Source organism: Aethalodelphis obliquidens, unplaced genomic scaffold, assembly GCF_003676395.1.
Source record: "Aethalodelphis obliquidens isolate GAN/ISIS:26980383/991018 unplaced genomic scaffold, ASM367639v1 scaffold51, whole genome shotgun sequence".
Taxonomy (NCBI): domain Eukaryota; kingdom Metazoa; phylum Chordata; class Mammalia; order Artiodactyla; family Delphinidae; genus Aethalodelphis; species Aethalodelphis obliquidens.
This window is the reverse complement of record NW_020837995.1, coordinates 8,376,184-8,397,477: the sequence shown is the minus strand read 5'-3', so window position 1 is coordinate 8,397,477 and position 21,294 is coordinate 8,376,184. Positions and strand designations below refer to the sequence as shown.

The window sequence follows — 21,294 nt, the reverse complement described above, 5'->3', positions numbered from 1 at the left end:
ACTTCCTTGCTATCCAATAAAACAAGATGTCCAGGCTGATCTTGTATACCTCTTACCCCAGACCTGGAATCAAACATCTCTCCAAGAAACTGTAGTTTCTTTTAGTAGAAAATGGTATTTCAAGACTACAGTCTGGGTACTATAGATGCTCATTGCTCCTAGGTTGGTCACTGTTTCTAGGCCTCTGCAGTTGACAGAGCTAGGATGGATAGATCAATTGATAGATCAATCAATAGACAGATATAAACTATCTCATGAGTTCCTACTGATACTTCAAATTCAGGACTAAAGGGTTTTTTTGTTTGTTTGCTTTTGTTTTTCTTTTTTGGCCACACAGCTTGCAGGATCTCAGTTCCCTGACCAGCGATTGAACCTGGGTCAAGCAGTGAAAGCCCAGAATCCTAACCAAGCAGTGAAAGCCCAGAATCCTAACCACTAGGCCACCAGGGAACTCCCCTGTTTTTTGTTTCTTTAATCTTAGGGGGTTTTATTAGTCATGTATACTTTAGTAAGAATTAGCTAGACCCTTTCCAAATTGACAGATGAGAACAAGTTCTCAAGTAAGCTTAGGCAGAAAAGGGAAATTTAGTATAAGGATACACAGAGCCCAAGGACAGAAATGCAGACAGACCTCAGGAAAGTGGTGAAACCAGGGACAAGAAAGTTATCAGGGATCAGGGCAGCCCTTCTCTATGGGAAGCTTCTTGCTTTTCTTTCATCAGATCTACTTTCTCCACTTCATCATCCACGTGGTTGGTAAAAGGTGTCCAAACACTTCCAGGAGATGGGCATTTTCCTGTGTTACAAACATGGCTACTGGGGGTGGAGACTAGGGAAGGAAAAGGAAGGGCTGTTCCTAGGCAAGAGGGAATCTCAATCACCTGGAGTCCATGTCATGAGGGGTGTGAGTGCATAAAGGCTGTGGGCACAAGGGAAGGTAACCATGCTCGTGAAAAGAATACAGGATGGGGTTTTCACTTAACCTTTTCTGTATCACATCTGTATCTCTTTTCTTCCACTCCAAGAAGCCTGGTTCACAAAGACACAGGGCAGGATAAAATTAGAATATCACATAATTAATAATCTACTTTAGGACTTCCCTGGTGGCACAGTGGTTAAGAATCTGCCTGCCAATGCAGGGGACATGGGTTCGAGCCCTGGTCCAGGAAGATCCCACATGCCGTGGAGCAACTAAGCCCATGCGCCACAACTACTGAGCCTGTGCTCTAGAGCCCGCGAACCACAACTACTGAACCCGCCAGCCACAACTACTGAGCCCGCATGCCACAACTACTGAAGCCCGCTTGCCTAGAGCCCATGCTCCACAACAAGAAAAGCCATTGCAGTGAGAAGCCCACGCACCACAACGAAGAGTAGCCCCAGCTTGCTGCAACTAGAGAAAGCCCGTGTGCACCAATGAAGACCAGCACAGCAAAAAATAAATAAATTAATTAATTAATTTAAAAAATATATAATAATCTACTTTATCTCACTTCACACACACAATAGTCTCAGAGTAACATTAATACCACCACTATCAATGTAATTACTAAGAACAGTTAAAACTCAGTTTTCCCATATGTTCTCCCCATTCTCCCATTTTTACAGTTGTCTGTAGCTACACTGTATGAGCATATGGCCTTTGTGTCCTATATTTTCTGTTTTAACCCTCACTCAGTCTTAGTTCTATGAGTAACCCTTTATTTAATGCTCACACCAGTCCTTAGGTTGATGTTTTTCTAGTCATTTTTATTGTCTTAATTGTGAAAATTTAAGAATATCCATCAAAATTGTATTAGTATGGTTCTCCAAAGAAATACAACCAATAGAATGTGTGTGTGTGTGTGTGTGTGTATTTATTATAAGGAATTGGCTCAGGCAATTATGAAAGCTGAGAAGTCCTAAGATCTGCAGTTGGCAAGCTGAAGACCTAGGGGAGACGATGGTGTAAGTTCCAGTTCAAAGCCAGCAGGCTCAAGTCTCAAGAAAAGCTGATGTTTCCGTTTGAGTCCAAAGGCAGGAAAAGACCAATGTCCCAGCTTAAGGTAGTCAGGCAGGAGGAGCTCCCCCTTACTCTCAGGAGGGTTGGCCATTTTTTCATTCAGACCTTCAACTGATTGGATGTGGCACACCCACATTAGGGAATGTAATCTGCTTTAATCAGTCTACCAATTTAACTGTTAGTCTCATCCCCAAACACCCAGAATAATGTTTGACCAAATAGCTGGGCACAGTGTGGCCCAGGCAAGATGACACACAAAATTACCCATCACAAAAGTAGAGGGCAGGAAGACTTTTTGCTGCCCCTAAAATCAATAAGTCATTCATTCTGCCTGCTAGTTCACAAGGCCAGACCTAGTAATGGTGCTGGTATTATATGAAAGGTTGCCATTTACAGAGCATTACGTGTATTATACCATGTAAATCTCCAAAACAAACCATAGTCTACAGATCCAGAAACTCAGGCTTCGAGAGCTAAAGCAGTTTACCCAATGTCATACAGACAAGTAATGAAGTGGGGATTTGAATACAGATCTCCTTGATTTCCAACCCTGTGCTCTTACCACTATGCTAGATCTCCTGGAAAGAACACAGGCTTATAAGGATAGAACGCGAAGTTTTTTACTCTGTGGCACACAGTTCAGCTGAGTGATATTTACATGTGTTCCAAGCCTCACAGTCTCTTTAAGTATCCTTGGAAAAAAACAGGTTTAAAATAGTAGATAACTGAGAAAAGAATAAACCTGTCATGACCATTTTTTTTTTGGCCATGCTGTGTGGCTTGTGGGATCTTAGTCCCCCAACCAGGGATTGAACCTAGTCCCTTGGCAGTGAACGTGCCGAGTCCTAACCACTGGACTGCCAGGGAATTCCCAAGACCAATTTTTAAATTTGCTTACTACAATTTAAAACTTCAGGAAGCTCATTTCTCCATTTCTAGAGTTCACACAAAATACCAAATAGTGGTATGTGGATTGTAAAAGCTATGATACTTAGAATTAAAGCAAGAGAAAAATAATTTTTGACAAAATATATATATAAAAGAGCATACATAAAATATATGTACAGTTCAAAGAGAAATAAATACTCATGGAGGCATCTTTCTACCTGAATTATATCTACTAATTTCTACTACTTCTGGAAATTAGAAGTAGATGGAAACATTTAGTACATGTGTTTATCTGCAGGAGAGAGTCAAAATTGCAAAGTTGATTTAAGAGCTGGTCTGAACTTCCTAGAGACTTGTCTTTCCCAAAATGGACTCAGAGGAACCCCAGACCTATGAAAAAAGGGATTCTATAGTCAAATAAGTTTGGAAGAGCAGTGCGTATTCCCCTGTCTCCACCTTCCACTCAGATCTACAAGGGACATATTAACATATCAGGAAAAAAAGCCCTGTAGTAATCTTTTAAATCCTGTGTAACACTGGATTTCCCCAACATATTTGACCACCAAAACTTTTCAGGAGGCCTGTTACCACCTGAATGCAACTTGTATTCCCCTGGGGAAATGCCAGCACAGGTGCCCACTGGTGACAGGGGCATGAATGGAAGCTTTCCTGACCAGTGATGCTGATGAGAGCACAGTCTGAATGGTCAAATACCTCTAGACTCCTGAGAAAAGTAGAGGTTCAGGAGTTAGTGGGGAATGGGAACAAAGTCATAGCTACTCTAGTCAAAGAGACGGGCAGAGACGGGAGCTAGCACGAGATGAGCAAATTTGCTTTGCTGCTCCAAGTCAACATTACCTTCAAGTTTGCAACTTAGGTGGTGGTTTCCAGGAAGCCTATGAAAAATAAAGCACAAGATCCTGTTATTTGACTTGTGTTTTAACCGGTAAGAGTCTCTGTCTTAGTTCAGGCTACTGTAACAGAAAACAATAGACCACAGGCTTAAACAACAAACTTTCATTCCTCACAGTTCTGGAGCCTGGGAAGTCCAAGTGCTGGCAGATTTGGTATCTGCTGACGGCCCTTTTCCTGGTTTGCAGATGGCCACCATCTCACTGTGTGCTCACATGGCAGAGAGGGAGAGAGAGAAAACTCTGGTCTCCATCCCATCATGGGGGGCTCCACCCTCATGACCTCACCTAAACCTAATTACCTCCCAAAGGCCCCACTTCCTAATACTATTACATTGGGGATTAGTGCTTCAACACATGAATTTTGAGGGGAGTACAAACATTCAGTCTATAGCAGTCTCATTAGCAATGATTGCATTACCAATTATTGTACAAAACTTTGTTGTCCCATTATGCAACAAAAACAAAAGCAAAAATAGACAAATGGGACTACAGAAAACTTAAAAACTTCTGTGCAGCAAAGGAAACAATCAGTAGAGTAAAAAGGCAACTTACAGAATGTGAGAAAATATTTGCCAAGCATATATCTGATAAAGGGTTAACATCCAGAATATATAAAGAACTCATACAACTCAACAAACAAACAAACAAAAAAACAAATGACCCTTTAAAATGACGAAAGGACTTGAATAGATGTTTCTTCAAAGATGATATACAAATGGTCAACAAGCACATGAAAAGATGCTCAACATCACTAATCATCAGAGAAAGCAAGTCAAAACCACTATGAGATATCATCTCACATCCATTAGGATGGCCAATATGAAAAAGGAAACTCACACAAACAAACAGAAAATAACAAGTGTTGGCAGGGACGTGGAAATACTGGAATGCTTGCACACTGTTGTTGGGATTGTAAAATGGTGCAGCTGCTCTAGGAAACAGTATGGAGGTTCCACAAAAGAATAAAAATAGAACTACCACATGACTCAGCAATCCCACTTCTAGGTATATATCCAAAATAATTTAAAACAGAATCTTGGGACTTCTCTGGTGGTCCAGTGGCTAAGACTCCATGCTCCCAATGCAGGGGGCCTGGGTTCCACCCCTGGTCAGGGAACTAGATCCCACATGCCACAATTAAGAGTTCACACACCGCAACTAAAGATCCTGCATGCCACAACTAAGACCTGACGCAGCCAAATAAATAAAAAAGTAAATATTTTTTAAAAAATCAACAACCCCCCCCCAGAATCTTGAAGAGCTATTTGCACACCCACATCCATTTCAGTATTATTCACAATAATCCAAATGTGGAAGCAACCTAAATGTCCACCAACAGATGAATGGATAAACAAAATATGGTATATACATACAATGGAATATTATTCCACCTTACAAAAGAAGGAAATCCTGGCATACGCTACAACACAGACCTACCTTGAGGATATTATGTTATGTAAATAAGCCAACCACAAAAACACAAATGCTGCATGATTCCACTTATATGAGTTATCTAAAGTAGTCAAATTCATAGAAACAGAAAGTAGAATGGTGCTTACCAGGGGCTGGGGGGAAGGGAAACAGGGAGTAGTTTAATCAGCATAGTTTCAGTCATGCAAGATGAAAAAGCTGTAGAGATCTATTTTACAACAATGTGCATTTATTTGACAAGATTGTATTGTACACCTAAAAAATAAGAGGGTAAGTTTATGTTATGTGTTTTTTACCCACACACAAACAAAAAAAAAACGCTTTGTCTAGGAACCTCCTCAGATGCTGCTCTGAGTAATATTCCTCAAGCAGTATCCTCCAGCCAGGCCCCAGGAGACTTATTTTCCAAGTTTCTTCTAGAAAAGGAATGTAAAACTGAGTTTTCTGGGTACTTCAAGAGCCAGAATGATGGAAGAGAAACCATCCTGACCTCAGGGAGTCAGGCAGGGCAGTATGGGGAGCTGTATTTGCAAGTACGGACACGACAGCCCAAGGTACACACTGCTGGGGTGGGGAGGAAGCTGCCCTGAGGAGGGGAAGAGCTGGGGCCAAGAGCCACTCTACAGACTGGTGTGCGGCCTGGAAGCAGAGGAGGGTCACCAGGACAACTGGAAAAGCCCCCGCAGCAGTGGAAAGGCAATGTGAGCAGCTGGGACTCTTAGAGAGGGAGCCTTTAGTTCTGGGAATGACACTGCTAGAATGAATGGGACTCAAGAGTCCAACAAGGGCTACACACCATTTTAAAATGCCAACACTGGTAAATTGCTTGATATTTAATCCTCAAGAGGGTCAAAGTTAATCACCATTTTTGACTCCTTTGAGACAGACCTTAAAGTTGAACCCTTTGACACTGTAGGTTTTCAAATTTTTAGGTCTTACTACAGGGAAAAAAAAAAGTATATATATATACACACACACACACACACACACACACATATATATATATATACACACACACACACACACACTTTTTTCTGTAGTATATATATACATATATATTATATATAATTTTTAAACTATGGCACTATAGAAAACATGACTTAAATGCCTTCCAAAGTAGGTTGGGAAAGGAGGAATATTTCATGTATACCAGATGCTCAGCCCGGCCTACCCCCTTGACTCCATGACAGGAGGGCACCCCCAACTGCCACCCATGATTAGTGCTTACATCACGAGGAAGCCATATCTTGGGAAAGTCAAACTGTCCAAAGCGCTCACCGGAATAACACCACCCACACACTTCAGTCCTCGCGATATGGGAAAGTGACTTTGAACAAGTCAAGGAATCATACACTTGACATTTCTAGAAATTACTAGGTAATTTGCTATTTAATCCTGTATCCGGGAAGCCTTTGAAATAGAGTCACTCTAATGCTTGAGACCCTAACTCAGTTACTCTTCAAAAGAAAAAGGGGTAAGCTAGAGAGGGAAACATGAAGAGTTACCAGTAAGTGCCGGAGCCCAGCATTTCCCACCCTTGAGGAACATACCCCCCTTAAAGGAGAAGAAAAATTGCCCAGCTCTCTGGTGTCCACTTGTTACTCAAGTAAGTACAAAACCTGAAGCTGAGGAGACTTATGCTAATACTTATTATACTGATGTAAAAAACAAAACAAAATTACAAGTTCAAACAAAATCACAACTAAAAACCATTCAAATTAAAGTCATTAATTTTATGTGATAAATGATATTGTGTTGCTACACTGAATTCTGCCCACCTGACTATGGTGCCGACCGCAGGACGCAGGTTCTTTGAGTTCACCTTATTTCCTTCTACCAACTTCCACACCATTTTTTTTCTTTTTTGTTTGTACTATCATCAGGGAACAGTTCTGGTGGAGCTGCTTGCGTCACCTCTGCTGTAAACGCAAACTTGGAAGCTGAGATGACATGGCAGTACTGGATTATAAGGTAGTCATTCAAACCATCAGGAATGTTATATGATAATTCGTGTAGGTTAGCATCAAAGCTGAACATTCAAAATTAGAAGATGTCCCAGAATACATCTTTGTGTCTTAAATATTTTGACAAAAACTCCCAAAGCCTAAACATGAGGCTCTTAACTTTTTTTTTTTTTGCGTTACGTGGGCCTCTCACTGTTGTGGCCTCTCCCGTTGCGGAGCACAGGCTCCGGACGCGCAGGCTCAGCGGCCATGGCTCACGGGCCCAGCCGCTCCGCGGCATGTGGGATCTTCCCGGACCGGGGCACGAACCTGTGTCCCCTGCATCGGCAGGCGGACTCTCAACCACTGCACCACCAGGGAAGCCCGAGGCTCTTAACTTTTTTGTACCACAGCTCCCTTTGGTGGTCTGGTGAAGCCTCAGAATAATATTTTGCATAAAAAATGATAGGATTGCAAAGGAAACCAATTATATTGACATTTGGTTATCAACATATTAAAAAATGAAAATGTGGTATTGATATATGCTTCTTTATGAATATATTATTCACAGGATCTAGTGGCAGATTTGGTAACTCATAATTTCTAGGTAGTGATAAATGTAATTGATAGTTTGTGATATCTTCAATAACTGTAAAGTGGTATTAAAAAGTGCTATAGGGCTTCCCTGGTGGCGCAGTGGTTGAGAGTCCGCCTGCCGATGCAGGGGACACAGGTTTGTGCCCTGGTCCGGGAAGATCCCACATGCCACGGAGCAGCTGGGCCCGTGAGCCATGGCCGCTGGGCCTGCACGTCCGGAGCCTGTGCTCCGCAACGGGAGAGAAAAAAAAAGAGAAAGCCCCAAAAAAAGCAAAAAAAAAAAAAAAAAAAAAAAAAAAAGTGCTGTATACATTACCAAATGTAAAATAGATAGCTAGTGGGAAGCAATCGCATAGCACAGGGAGATCAGCTCTGTGTTTTGTGACCACCTAGAGGGGTGGAATAGGGAGGGTGGGAGGGAGACGCAAGAGGGAGGAGATATGGGGATATATGTATATGTATAGCTGATTCACTTTGTTATAAAGCAGAAACTAACGCACCATTGTAAAGCAATTATACTCCAATAAAGATGTTAAAAACTAAAATAAAGTGAGACCTCTTGGAAAGTTAAAAAAAAAAAGTGGTATTAAAAATATCTGTGGGCTTCCCTGGTGGCACAGTGGTTGAGAGTCCGCCTGCTGATGCAGGGGACACGGGTTCGTGCCCCCGTCTGGGAAGATCCCACATGCCGCGGAGCGGCTGGGCCTGTGAGCCATGGCCACTGACCCTGCGCGTCCGGAGCCTGTGCTCCGCAACGGGAGAGGCCACAACAGTGAGAGGCCCGCGTACCGCAAAAATAAATAAATAAATAAATAAATAAATAAATATATATATATATATATCTGTGATTTCTATAAATGACAAAGTCACCAATTTTACTAATATTTCATAAAACTATGAATTTATAATATTTTATATATCTCAGAAGAAGTTAGAGAAAATAAAGATGTAACTTTCCCTCAAGTTCTTGAATTCTGTCCACAGACCTCTAAGGGGTCCCAAGGACCCCAGTCAAGGACCCTTGCTCTAAATCTTACCCAAATAAAATGGTTACAATTATGCACACATATTCAAGATTCACTGCAGGCTTAGATGATTAAGGAGCTGCCCAGGTACATGGATTATCCATCTCTCTCCCTTCACAGAGCAACTGGCCAGGACCCAAACCCAGCAGACCTCTGAACCTCTGTGGCACCATACCATGAGAAGCTGGACTGTCCTGGCATGATGATGTTCTTACCTGGATCTTCTCCTTTCACCCTCTTCTCTTTAAAGATTCACTGCAGGGTGAGATGTGTATCCTCCCCTTAGCTCTCACGAACTCCTCCCTGGGAGGAGCCCCACATTCTATAGTGCACTTGTGTGGCTTCCAAGACAGCAGGAAAGGCCCTGAAGAGATTCTGCTAATCTCCTATGAGGAAGGGAGTAACCACACAGAGCACAAGGACCACCTTAGTCGTTAGGCAACTGGTCAAGAGGAAGTAGGGCCAGGAGACCTCCTGAGCAAGAGACACCCAACCAGTCACGTGGTTGCCCTCTCTACACACCCTCTGGCTGGGAAGGGCTGAAATGCCCTAGGATTGCTAGGCAATAGGAAAGAATTCACTGATGATGGTACCCGGAAGACTGTTACACCCTTGGTAGTCGGTGGCCTGTGGTATGTGTGTGTATGATGTGCCCCATCACTTCCCCTGGAGGTCTAGAAGGGGGCAGAAAGAGTCAAATTTCTAAAACAGCTTAAAGGGGCTTTTGGGTGTTCCAGCCAGGCTATGAAGGCTAGCGTTCACCACAGTATGTTGAAGGTGCCCCTCCCCTGGGGTGTCCCTCTTCTTCCCGTACTATTCTGACTTCCTGTCAAAATCTGCTCTCCATTCATGGTCAAGGCGCTAAAAGGGACTGGTAAACAAATCCATCATAAGAACCCAAGGGATAAGACTTCCCAGCTGCTCCCTGCAATGTGGAGAACGAGCACAGACTGAGAACCAAGCTCTCTGCATCAACCCCGGCTCAGCCTTTCAGTAGCTGTGTCGTGACAGCCCTCTCTGAGCCTCAGCCTCCGTTTCTGTAAAATGGAGCAGTAAAATCCATCAGAGAGTCACTAGGAGCGTCAAGCACGCAGGCAAACCTGAATCTAACCAGGAGGAGACCATCCGAAAATCCAAATTGAGGGACATTCTGCAAACGACTGATTCGAATGCTTCAAAATGTCAATGGCATGAAAGACCAAAGAGGGGGAAGAAAGGTGGGAGACTGTTTTAGATGAAAGCAGACTAAGAAGTCATGACAGCTAAACACAGGGCATGATCCTTGATTTGGTTCAAAAAAGAAAAAGTCAAAAGACATTATCCAGACAATTGGGAAAGTTTGAATATGGATTTAATACTGTTGTATTAATGTAAAACGGCTCAGGTTTGATTGTGGTACTGGGTTACAGAGCAGAATGCCCTTTTCCTTAGGAGATACATGCTGAAATATTTTGAGAGTGAAGTATTACGACGTCTGTAGTCTATCCTGAAATGATTCAGCAAAACTTATATATACAGAGAGATAAAGCAAATGTGGCAAAATGTGAAATGATGAATCTAGGTCTATGGGTGCTAACTGTACTATTTTTTACAACTTTCATGTAGGTTTGAACATTTTCAAAATAAAAGATAGGAGAAGAGGTATACAGACATCTCTTCACAGAGGGCCTGGCACAAGGAAATAGTTAATCAACTATGATTGTTTGACCTTTGCATCTACAAAGGGATGATTTCATAAACCAAAAGAATGACTATAGAAAATGGAATGACAGGCTCTGGCCCGGGATGGTGGCAGGACTCCGTGTGCTGGGGCCTTCCTGCTCTGCCTGCCCCTCAAGGGGTGATGACGGTGTCCCTGACACAGAGCGAGAGCTCCTCCTCTCACCTCTGGGAGGAGGACATCCTGGCTGGCCCAGCCCAGGCCATCGGCCGTGTTCACAGCCTGGCCTTGAGACTTCTCTGTGGAAGGTAAGAGATTAGAGCTGGAAAGGACACTTTTAATCCCAGGCTTGATGGCTCCAGCCTCCCAGGTGAGGAACTTGGAGAGCAGACGGTACCTTTGTGAGAATGAGAAAGAGGTGCTCCTTCCTCTGGGAGACCCAGCCCGTGTCCAGGCACTGGCCATCCAGTCGCACACAGCAGCCCTGATTAACCCCGTGTATGTAATATTAGCTTCCATTAATTGAATGCCAGGCATGTTCTGTGACTTATTTTGAAACCTCACAACTCTTCAGGACAGATGTTATTTTGCTCATTTCAATTGTGGGGGAAAAGGCTCAGAGGCTTGTTCACTTGGCCCAGCTAGTAAGTGTCTGAGCAAGAGAGCAAGCATCTGAATCTAGGACTACTGAGCTCTCATCCCACTGCCGCTCCCCAGCCTTCTGTTTGTGCAGAGTTTTATGCCGTGTCGAACTCCGTTCCTCGTGTGGTCTGCAAGTCCCCATAACTCCACAAGGTAGAGGAGGTAACAAGTGAGGAAACTGAGAGAGAGGGGACTTGCTCCAGATCATCAGAGGCACGTGGCACAGTCTGGAATGTAGGAATCGGGTCACTCTGTGTCCTTAAGGGACTCCCTCCCAAATAACCATTGGAGGCTGTGACCCACCTCCTCCGGAAGCCTGAATGGGTTAGGAACAAATGAACACGGCCCCCTTTCACCTCTGCTTTAGGGAAGCCATTTGACTGTTGAAAGTTCCTCCCTTTGGGGAATTCACATGGTCACACTTTGACTCCCAGGCTCCTCTCTCAGTTTTACTTTTCATGACATCTGTCTCTCACCTATGTTCCTGCCAGCCTGCATGGCACCCCTTCCCTCCTATATCTCAGCAAGCCCAGGACCCAGCTCTGCCTCAGCTGCTTCCTCCATCTCCCAAACCTGTGCTATTGTTTCCTTAGTGGAACATCTCTCCTTCCTTCCAGGCTTCTCCTTTTACGAAGCAATATGCTAACCACCAGATAGATGTTCACTGTGATTCTTGATTTCTCTTCCTACAGAAGTTCTTCTTCCTCTATTCCCCTTGCTGCCCATCTATCCATCCATGTACTTCCTCATCCATCCATCCATCCATCCAACTACTTATCCATTTAGCCATTCATCCTCCCATTCATGTATGTACACACACACACTTACTCACACATCTATCCATCCATCCATCCATGTATTCATCCATCTAATCATCTGACTTTCCACTTATTCAACCTTTATTGAGCACCTACTATGTGCTACAAATACAAAGAGAAACAAAGTCTGGCCCTTGTCTTTGGGAAACTCCCGGCCTATAGGGCAGGGGTAGACAAGTATCACCATGGGTTGAAAGCTCTCCTAGAAGTATGCATTAGGGACCATGGGATTTCAGAGGAGGAAGGGGCTAACTGGCCAGTGGCTGAGAAAAGCCTCAGGGAGGGCCAGGCATCTGAGCTGTGACTCTGAGTCCCCTTCTTTGTTCTCTTCCTCCTCTGTGCCCATCGCTCCCCCAGTCCTCCATCTATTCATTTTGTTATCTGTATGTGCTTGGGCTGAGGGCAGTCTCAGTGGATTAAAATCGAAGACTCCGCCCCCAAAGTTGCACAGGTGCTGGCTTTTCCCTCCTGGCTTTCCTGCTTTAGTTAGGCCAGTCTTCTGTTTCATCTGTCAGAGCAGGTCTCTTTTTATTGCTGGACACTTGCACCCAGGCACCACACCCCCCACCTTTCAGGGGATGAGCCTGCCACTGAATCCAGCAGTTTCTGTAGAAGAGGCTCATTATAGCTCCTCTCACTGGGAGGCAGGGAGGGGTGTGTGTGTGAGGGAGGCATGCCTGGACTTCCAGGGATCAGCTGGCGCCCAGTTTGGCTTAGCTCCTCAACCGGAAAGCCTTGCCCCATTCCCCCCACCCCTGCCTAGCCAAACCCACTGTTCTTGGGCCTTCCTCCAGGGAGCCTGTGGCCCTCAGCAGCACTCAGGGGCCAGCCTGGACCCCAGCTCCCATGGACTCCCCTGTTCTGATGGCCCCTCTGGTCACAGTGCCTGGACTCTTGGGACTCTGCTGGGGCTCTGGTGGGGGTTTTAGGGGCAGCTCAACTCGCCAGGGCTGCAGATGCAGAAATGATCCAGTGGATAGTTGATGACTTCCTGCCCCCTGGGCTGCTGTGAGATTGAAACCTGGCTCCCTCTAGCTGCAAACAGTCACTGAAGTAGTGGCCCAGCAGGTCTGGGGGCACCGCAGGGCCAGTGGTAGGAGTAATACAACAGCTTCCTCCTTCCTGAGCTCCTCAAGCCCCTCATGATTTTCTGTCCCCCAAGCCCCACCCAAAGGCTGAGGCTGGCAAAGCTTTCCTGCTGGAGGGTTGAGGGGCAGAAGAAGACCTGGCGTGACCTTGGTTCTCCTTATCTCCTCACAATGGCACAATCAGGACTAATGCTCTGATTCTCTTTGTTTCTGTGCGGACTCCTGTGCAGAGGGGTCCAGGACCAGGCAGTATGAAGAGCTCAGTAGGGGGATTCTGCAGAACACCTGGTGCTCCTGGGCATGAAGATCCCTAGAAGCTCCCTTTAGGGGAATTTTGCTTCCCTCTCAGGCTGCCTCTGGCATTTAAGTCCAGCTGGATGATAATGTTGGGAGGAAGCCTAGACTGTATCCCCTGGGAAGTCTGGGGCTCCAGCAGCCAGACTCAATTTTGGGGTGAATCTGCTCTCAGCTGAAAGGATGTGAGCCTATGAGAGATGGGAGCTAAGCTAAGGTGATCACCAATATCCACCCAATTAATGACAGTGACACAAACCAAAGATAATCAAAACCTGCAGTGAGTTGGGTAAACTGCAAAGAAAACATCCTGAAAATGACAGTATGGGCATTTGGGCATGATGATGGTACATGTCTTCCAAAGCCCAAAAAAAGAGCAGGGTCAGCAGTCCTGCTATAAAACCAAGGAATGGCCATGGGGAAGAGTTTAGTTCAAGATCCCCCAGACATCTAGAGGCTCTTGCTAGGCCAACAGCTGTTTTCTGTTTGTTGAAAAGGTCGTTATGTCAACAGAACCTATGGGACCAGTGCCCGTAAGCTGGAGTAGCCAAATTGAGTCTGTGAGGCAGCCGGGGAGGTGCCCTGCTCACATCTCCTTTCAAGAGAACCTGCTGTGAGAAGTGTTATTGGCGGATAGTCCCCAGCCGTTGCACCTTTCAGTCTGCTTCAATGTTCATGTCCCCCCATTTCTGTCCAGTGGAGGACTCCTCCAATAGGCAACCTTTGCCGCTAGCCTTGCTGAGATTTTTAGAGCTGCACTGTAATCTGAGACTCTTCCCACCCAATTCTTCCTTCCCGCTCTCCTTTCACAAGTGTCAGGAGACACTTCCTGCCTATTCCTGCTCCCTTCTCCCTTTATCCTTCACAGCTGTTTTCTCCTATAAATCTATTTTATTTTATTTTGGGGTGCGTTGGGTCTTCGTTGCAGTCTTAACCACTGCGCCACCAGGGAAGCCCCTCTTCTGTAAATCTCTTGCACGTCTAATTCTGCCTTGGCATCTGCTTCTTGGAAGACCCGACTGAACATCTACTATATTCATGGTCTAGGGCTTCCCTGGTGGCACAGTGGTCGAGAATCCGCCTGCCAATGCAGGGGACACGGGTTCGATCCCTGGTCCAGGAAGATCCCACATGCCACGGAGCAACTAAGCCCGTGAGCCACAACTACTGAGCCTGCGTGCCACAACTACTGAAGCCCACGCACCTAGAGCCCGTGCTCCACAATAATAGAAGCCACCGCAATAAGAAGCCTGCGCACTATAACGAAGACTGGTCCCCACTCGCCGCAACTAGAGAAAGCCCACGCACAGCAATGAAGACCCAACACAGCCAAACATAAATAAATTAAATAAAATTTTAAAAAAAGAAACAGAAATACTATATTCATGGTCTGGATCTACTGGAAAGTAGATTCTCAGGGTGGGCAAATCTGGGGAATTTTATAATAGCTGGAGAGGTCTGTGGAGTGTTGGGAAAGAGGGTTGGAGAAGGACACCAAAATTAGAGAAAATGAACAAGATGCTTATCAGCAAATGCAATGAGCTGGATAATTCGTGATGCATTCGACGGAGCTGGATTTTCATCTCAATGCCACCACCTCTTTGGACAAGTCATTTAGGATTACTTTCTTCATCTATAAAATGGGAATACTTTTACTTACCTTGCTGGGCTGTTGTAAGAAGGAAGAGGATGATGCATGTAAAGCACTTCACAGCACGGCTGGCACAGGTGCTCTCAATTCAGAGTACCTATCGTTAATTCTTATTTCCCTTTAGGAAGAGAAAGAATTTCTCTCCTCTCGTTTGAAGCCAGGCAGGGACTGGTTCGATAAATAAAAGCACTGGATCCATCCTGGGAGGGGGCCCGCAGGCTTGGTCCCCTTTCAGCCTCTGGGAAAGGTGAGGGCTCTGTATTTGCCCAGAGGGCAGGTCAGCGACTCCATTTGGACCTTGTTGCTTCCTGCAGAGGGTCCGTGCGGTGGGTGTGGGACAGAGGTAGGAGGGGGAAGGGGAGGGGAAAGGACCTTAGAATCTAAGGGGAGGTGGTCTCTGGGTGGTAGCTTCAGACGCCTCGAAAGATGACCCAGAAGTGGAGCCTGGAGGTGGAGTCAGGACCCAGACCTGGAGGGCCGGGCCCCTCTGGGCTCCTCCCCTCTCCTTGTTCATCACCCTCAGCTGAGAGAAGTTAAGCTGCTAGCCTCATCCCCCTTGCCCAGGAGGACTCAGTTGTCTGGGGACTTCTTCAGAGTCACCAGGCAGTGGCGTAGGGCTTGGCTCCTGGGGATGAGGGCAGACCCAGTGAAAGGGAGAATCCCAAGAAGAAACAGCCCAGGCATCTAGTCCCGAGAATGCCCTTGCCCCGCTCCTGGTGACCCAGAGGCTGTCACACACCCCCAGCTCTGGCCCGGGTGCCCAGTGTAAGGCAAGCCCCACTAGGGTTAGCTGGACCCGCACAACTCTCTGCCACCTCCGTGGTAGCTTCTTTTAAGAAGTCCATTCTCCTGAAAGGAAAGGTAGATGACAAATTAAGTCCCTCAGGGGCTGATTCAAGGGAGAAGAACGACGGTAGGTTGCAGTTCACCTCAGGAGGCCCGCTCCCTCTTACCTCAGACCTTCCTCCCCACACCACAGGTGTCTGGTTCTGGCTGTCAGGGTGCTCTGTGGCCTGGCACCCTTTTCCGCCTGGCAGAGAGTAGCCAAGAAGCTAACCACATCAAGCACTTCATCTGTCTCCCACTCCTCCAGGGCAGGGACTGGTAAATGTCAGCTGAGCTGAATTGGGTTCTCTGCAAATGAAGGAATGAAAGAACTGCAGAGGGAGAATGTGTGCAAACACCCCTAAATCCACCCCCATTCACCCTTCTCACCCTTCATCTTCCTTAGCCTTCCCATTCCCTCTTCTCTCTCCCCTCACCTTCCATATCTCCCTCTCTCTCTCTCTCTTCTCTCTCTCTCTCTCTCTCTCTCTCTCTCTCTCTCTCTCTCTGTCACTCTCCACACACCCCCCATCCCCATAATTTGGGAGGCACACGGACCTGGGTTGCACCTGCTCCCATAATTGGGAGGCACACAGACCTGGGTGGGACTTCGGGCAGGATACTTAACTCTCTCTGTGCCAGTTTCCACGTCTGTAAAACAGGATGACACCTGTGGAACCGGGCTGTTGTGAGGTTGAAAGGAGATGAAGCAGACACAACAGCTGGGCTCCAGGCTGCAGGGCTTTGGGAAGGGGGACTGAGTAGCCGCTATGGGTCCGGAGTGGCAGTTCCCAGCAAAGGAGGAAGAAGCTGGGGGCGGGGTGGGGGTGGGAGGCTCCTGAGGGGCCAGAAGCTCAGAGAAGATCTGACTGGTTAGCAGAGGAAGTGGGTCATGGGTCAGAGAAGCCCTGCCCAGAGGAAGCTCCGCTCTCCAGTGCTGGGTGGATGCACTGTCCTGGCTTCTCCCTTGTCCCCACTGGTCTCTGAGGGATCAGGTGTTCAACTAGCATTTCAGAGAACACCTATTGAGCCAGCTGCTGGGATGGGCCCTTTAACTCATTTTGTCTTCATTCTCACAGCGATCTCCGTAAGATAGGCATTATTATTCCCACAATACAGAGGAGCACACGGAGGCTCCGAGAGATAGGCAGCTGGTGAGGAGTAGAGGTGGGACTTGATCGGTCCAGAAGACTCCAAGCACCGTGCCGTCTCTAATGCAGCAGGATGTACGCTTTGGTTCTGCTGGGTCATCGACCTCCTGCCAGCCCCCTGGGCTAGGTTCTGGGAATGTCACGTGAACAGGACAGACACGGTCTCAACTTCCCACAATTCACGTTCTTGGTGGGAGAGAGTGACAAGTAACTGGATAGATACAGCAGCGCATGGTACGTGCTATCTGAGGTGAAATCCCCAGGGCCAAATGTGAAATCCCAGGACCTGAGGATCAGGTCCTGTACAGGGGATCAGTTAAGGCCTCCTGGTGAGTCATGGCAGAGAAACATGAGTGACTATAGGAGCCCCCTCCCCCAAATTTGGGGAATATGGTTGGTTTACGCCTCCAAAGTCAGGCCAATAGCAAGGCTAGGTATAAGTGACATTGGCAAGGAGGCTCTTCCCGCCTCCGTCCCTCACCCCCTCGGGCACCACTTCTCACCACAGCCCCAGGTCCCTGAAGTACAGCAGTTCCCACTGGGAATGTATGAAATAGGACTAACAGAGAAAAGCCAGCTCTGACCTTGAATCTCTCCCATGGGCATGGCTGGCACAGCCTCCTATTCTCCATCTCCTGGTGGGTCTGGGATCTCTGGAGAGCAGTGGGGAACGGTCACACTGAGGCCTGCCCTCTACTACCCTGACTGTATTCCTCCCACATTGCCCACAACTTCCTCTGAATCTAAGTCAGCAAAAGACCGCCCCTCACTCAACCTTCTTGCCTTCCTTATAATTCTCAATGCCAGGAATAACCTCCCCTTGTTCGCACAATGATCCCCCTTTTCATCTGAGAGCCTCCTCAGTCAAGAAGTATTCCTGCCTAAGAGGAGGAATATTTCTTACTTAGCTTCAGGGAATAATGTGCTCTAGACCTGGAGCCATTCCTAATGGGGCTTGCCCTTTGGTGGCATCCCAGAAGCTGAGTCAGTGATCCGGTATGGCTTATGGGAAGCTCCCAAAGGCTCCATGGTATGACAATGGCCCACTGCAATAGCCCTAGCAAGTTACAGCTTGTCTTACCTTCTCTACCTTCAAGCTCCCTCTCCTGACCTGGGGAAAGAGACATCAGGGGGTCTTGGTGGACACACAGGAGCTCAAAGGGAGAATCAGAGATGTTGACTTTGTATACAAAATGGCTTTATTAAAAATTCAGCTATTAGGAAAACAAAGCCTTCTCAAAGGTTCCATCAAAAAAGTACAAATTTTAAATAAATGCATCAGAAAAGTGGCAGCCAGATACATAGGCCACAGTCACAATCCTGGGGGATGGGAGACAGTGCCCAGAGTCCCAAGAAGAGGCTGGGCACAGGGGTCTTTGGATGCTGCAGGGCCAGGTCCTGGAAGGCCCCTTTCAGTTTTCCTTTCCTTGGAAAAAAGGGAAAGAACCCGGCAAGTGTAGGAAATTCTAAGTCTGAAGCGGAAAGATACAAAAGTCATTTAAAAAAGGCACGACTGGGCTTCCCTGGTGGTGCAGTGGTTGAGAGTCCGTCTGCCTATTCAGGGGACACGGGTTCGTGCCCTGGTCAGGGAAGATCCCACATGCCGTGGAGCGGCTGGGCCCGTGAGCCATGGCCGCTGAGCCTGCGTGTCCGGAGCCTGTGCTCCGCAACGGGAGAGGCCGCACAGTGGGAGGCCCGCGTACCGCAAAAAAAAAAAAAAAAAAAAAGGCACGACTGCTGACTCCAGTCCTGAGGCACATGGAGTGGATGAACGGGTGATCAGAGCCACAGGGCCCCCGGCTGTGGTCATCTCCTGATTGGTGCCTCCTCTGGGTTTGGCTACAGGTTAAGTTAAGGTGGCTCAAGTGGACTGCACAACCCCTGCAGGCAGGGCCGTGGAGCCAGTCTTGAGAAGAGATGTGTTGCTACACTAGCAAACTGGTATCTAGCCCTGCCAGGGCAAGAAGGATCACACTGGCTCCCAAGAAATCCCCCTATGGAGAGCACCAGGCCATCTGTCCAACCCTGGCCTCTGAACCACTGTGTGCACCCACCCTGGACAAGGAACTTCCAAGGGCAATTCTTCCCACCTAGGCATCTGGAGAAGCCCCAGGCCCCAGAGCCAGGGTTTCTCTCTATGGCAACACAGAAGGTGGCATTGTCAAAACCAGTCCCCAACAACTGCTGGCCCACACCCATGGTCACTTATGACAGGCCTCCCTGGTGACGTTAGGCAGTGGGTAGGCAAAGAGGGAGAAGTCCAGGATATACTTAGGCAGCACGTCCTGCAGCAGGGCCCGTGGGGCACTGCACAGGTGGTAGTGCAGGCTTTCGGGGCTGGCCGGCCGGTACCAGGCCTGGCGAGCTGGGAATCGGACATGGGGTGGTGCCCGCACCCACTCCAGCACCTGGTTGGCATCTGCCTCCAGTCTCTCATAGGAGCCCACAAAGTCGTAGTGCACGGCACAAGGCTGGCACAAGTGGTACACGGGCATCCAATGCTCGTTCATGCGCTCAGGGTCCTCATCCACCAGGTATCTCAGGAACTCGGGGAAGGTGACATCGTCCCCCGCAGGGCTGGGCCCCGCTCCAGCCCTGTACCGCCTCACTATCTCAGCCCCATAGCGCTGCTGGTACTCTCGGATCTCGCCAAACTTGTTGCGGTAAGCAGAGAGAAGGCGTTCCAAGGGGTCCCGCACAAACAGGAACTTGAAGTAGTGCTGCAGGCGGTAGCGAATCTCATCAGGCCTTAGGTCTGCCAGGAACACCAGGTCGCTGCGGTGGTCCATCTTCAGGCGGACGTCCACGTTGTCCAGGACGCCCGCCAGCACCTTCAGCACCCGCTTCCAGTTCGAGCAGGCCACCTTGGGCACGTAGCAGTAGAGGAAGCGGTAGCGGTCATTCACGAGGATGTGGCGCAGCAGGGTGCGCCGCTGCCCCACCGGCAAGTCCCAGGGGTCCCGGGGCATGCCTGGTTGTCCGCACACTGCTCGCAAGGTCCGGTTACGGACGTCCTGCCTCACCTGTAAGTCCGAGTCCCCCGCATCCAGGGACAGCCTCCCAGGCCTGGGGACCGTCCCACGCCAGACCGCGTCCTCGCGGTTGGGAGGGTGCAGGGGAAGGGGCTTCATCTCGGCCAGGATGCCACGCTCGATCATGAGCAGCAGCCCGCTGGAGGCCACGATAACCGCGAACATCAGCATGGACGGCAGCAGCAGGGGCGGCCCGCCCAGCCCGGCCCGGGCCCTGCCCAGTGGGGCCCGCCTCAGCGCCCGGCCCAGGGGCTCGGCGCCATTTGGGGCCGCCAGCGGGGTCAGCGGGCGGGGGAACATCGTGCTCCCGGGGCGGGGGCCTGCGCGGGCCCGGCCGATCCGAGGGCTGCCCGGGAGGCGGGCTCGGGCTGGGGGCGGGCCCGAGGGCTTGGGCCCGCGGAGCCGGGATGCGGTAGGGGAGCGGAGCGCTGGCGGGAGGCCCCGGCGCGCGCGGGGGTAGCCGACTCCCGGGCTGCGGCACCGGAGCGGGCGGCGGGCAGCCGGCGGGCGCGGCGAGGGACCTGGGCCGGATGTCCCGCCCGGCCGCTCTCCGCCCCCGGCCCCGCCGTGACACAGGCGCGGGGGCGGGCCCAGGCCGGGGGCGTGGAGAGGGGCGGGTACCCCTGCAGCGAGGGGGCTGGGAGGGCGCGTGCGGACCCCCACCCTGGAGAGGGCGCCTGAGCCAGGGCCGTCCCGGTCCTCCGCGCTTCGGGTTCAGAAGCTGCCGAGGCCCCGAAGGCAGGAAAGACCCAGGCCGCGGTTCCCTCTCCCGCGCAGCGCGTGCCCTCAGGGAGCTGGAAGGAGAGGACCTGCACGCAACGCCCTGCCGCACACTCTGGCCCGGCCGAGCCCTTACTCCAACAGCGGGTCTGGAGGCAAGGGGCTTCCGCAGTGCTCTCCACCGACCCCCAACTTTGAGTCCCAAATTTCTGGAGGTCTTAATTGCTGTAAGCAGAGTCCCCAGTGTGCTCCCCCTACCCGCCGTGTCCTGGCCACTCCAATAAAGAGGAACTAGACGGTCAGGCACTGACAATGGCTCAGCTCTATGGTGACCCTTAGATTTAACAGTACCTAGTGGTTACAGTGTTTATCCACTGGTATGGCTTATGGGAATGCTGAAATGTCTGGAAATGGAATCTTCTCTCCTCTGTCTTCCCTCTTCAAGGCCTGAAGAGGTGGGACACTCTGGTGAGGGGCCAGTGACAAGTTGCTGCCACGTGACCACTGGTGTGGTCAGCACACATTTTGAAGGGTGAGGAGCTGGGGGCACAGAGCAGCAGCCTCCTTGCCTGGAGTCAGACGTGCTCACGGGCACCGGGCTGGCCATGTGGAC

At 49.0% G+C, this 21,294-nt stretch overlaps 1 protein-coding gene and 2 long non-coding RNA genes across 3 annotated transcripts; 1 reads left to right on the top strand and 2 right to left on the bottom strand.

The window, feature by feature from the left end:
- Window positions 1-6,470: 6,470 nt before the first annotated feature.
- LOC113608015 (uncharacterized) lies at window positions 6,471-14,427 on the top strand. The gene is made up of 3 exons (XR_003428182.1): window positions 6,471-7,206; window positions 8,921-9,062; window positions 10,406-14,427. It is a non-coding gene; the product is annotated as an uncharacterized LOC113608015 (long non-coding RNA).
- A 794-nt stretch (window positions 14,428-15,221) lies between these two features.
- LOC113608149 (uncharacterized) lies at window positions 15,222-16,083 on the bottom strand. The gene is made up of 2 exons (XR_003428224.1): window positions 15,907-16,083; window positions 15,222-15,802 (listed from the first exon to the last, which is right to left on the bottom strand). It is a non-coding gene; the product is annotated as an uncharacterized LOC113608149 (long non-coding RNA).
- Window positions 16,084-18,666: 2,583 nt separating this feature from the next.
- On the bottom strand, window positions 18,667-20,500 carry CHST14 (carbohydrate sulfotransferase 14). The gene has a single exon (XM_027083900.1). The coding sequence runs from the start codon at window positions 20,259-20,261 to the stop codon at window positions 19,131-19,133; it is 1,131 nt and encodes a 376-aa protein (XP_026939701.1). The 5' UTR covers window positions 20,262-20,500; the 3' UTR covers window positions 18,667-19,130.
- Between the last annotated feature and the right edge of the window lie 794 nt (window positions 20,501-21,294).

Coding starts and splice junctions, on each gene's coding strand:
- CHST14 (XM_027083900.1), bottom strand. CDS start 20,261: ATGTTCCCCCGCCCGCTGACCCCGCTGGCGGCCCCAAATGGCGCCGAG.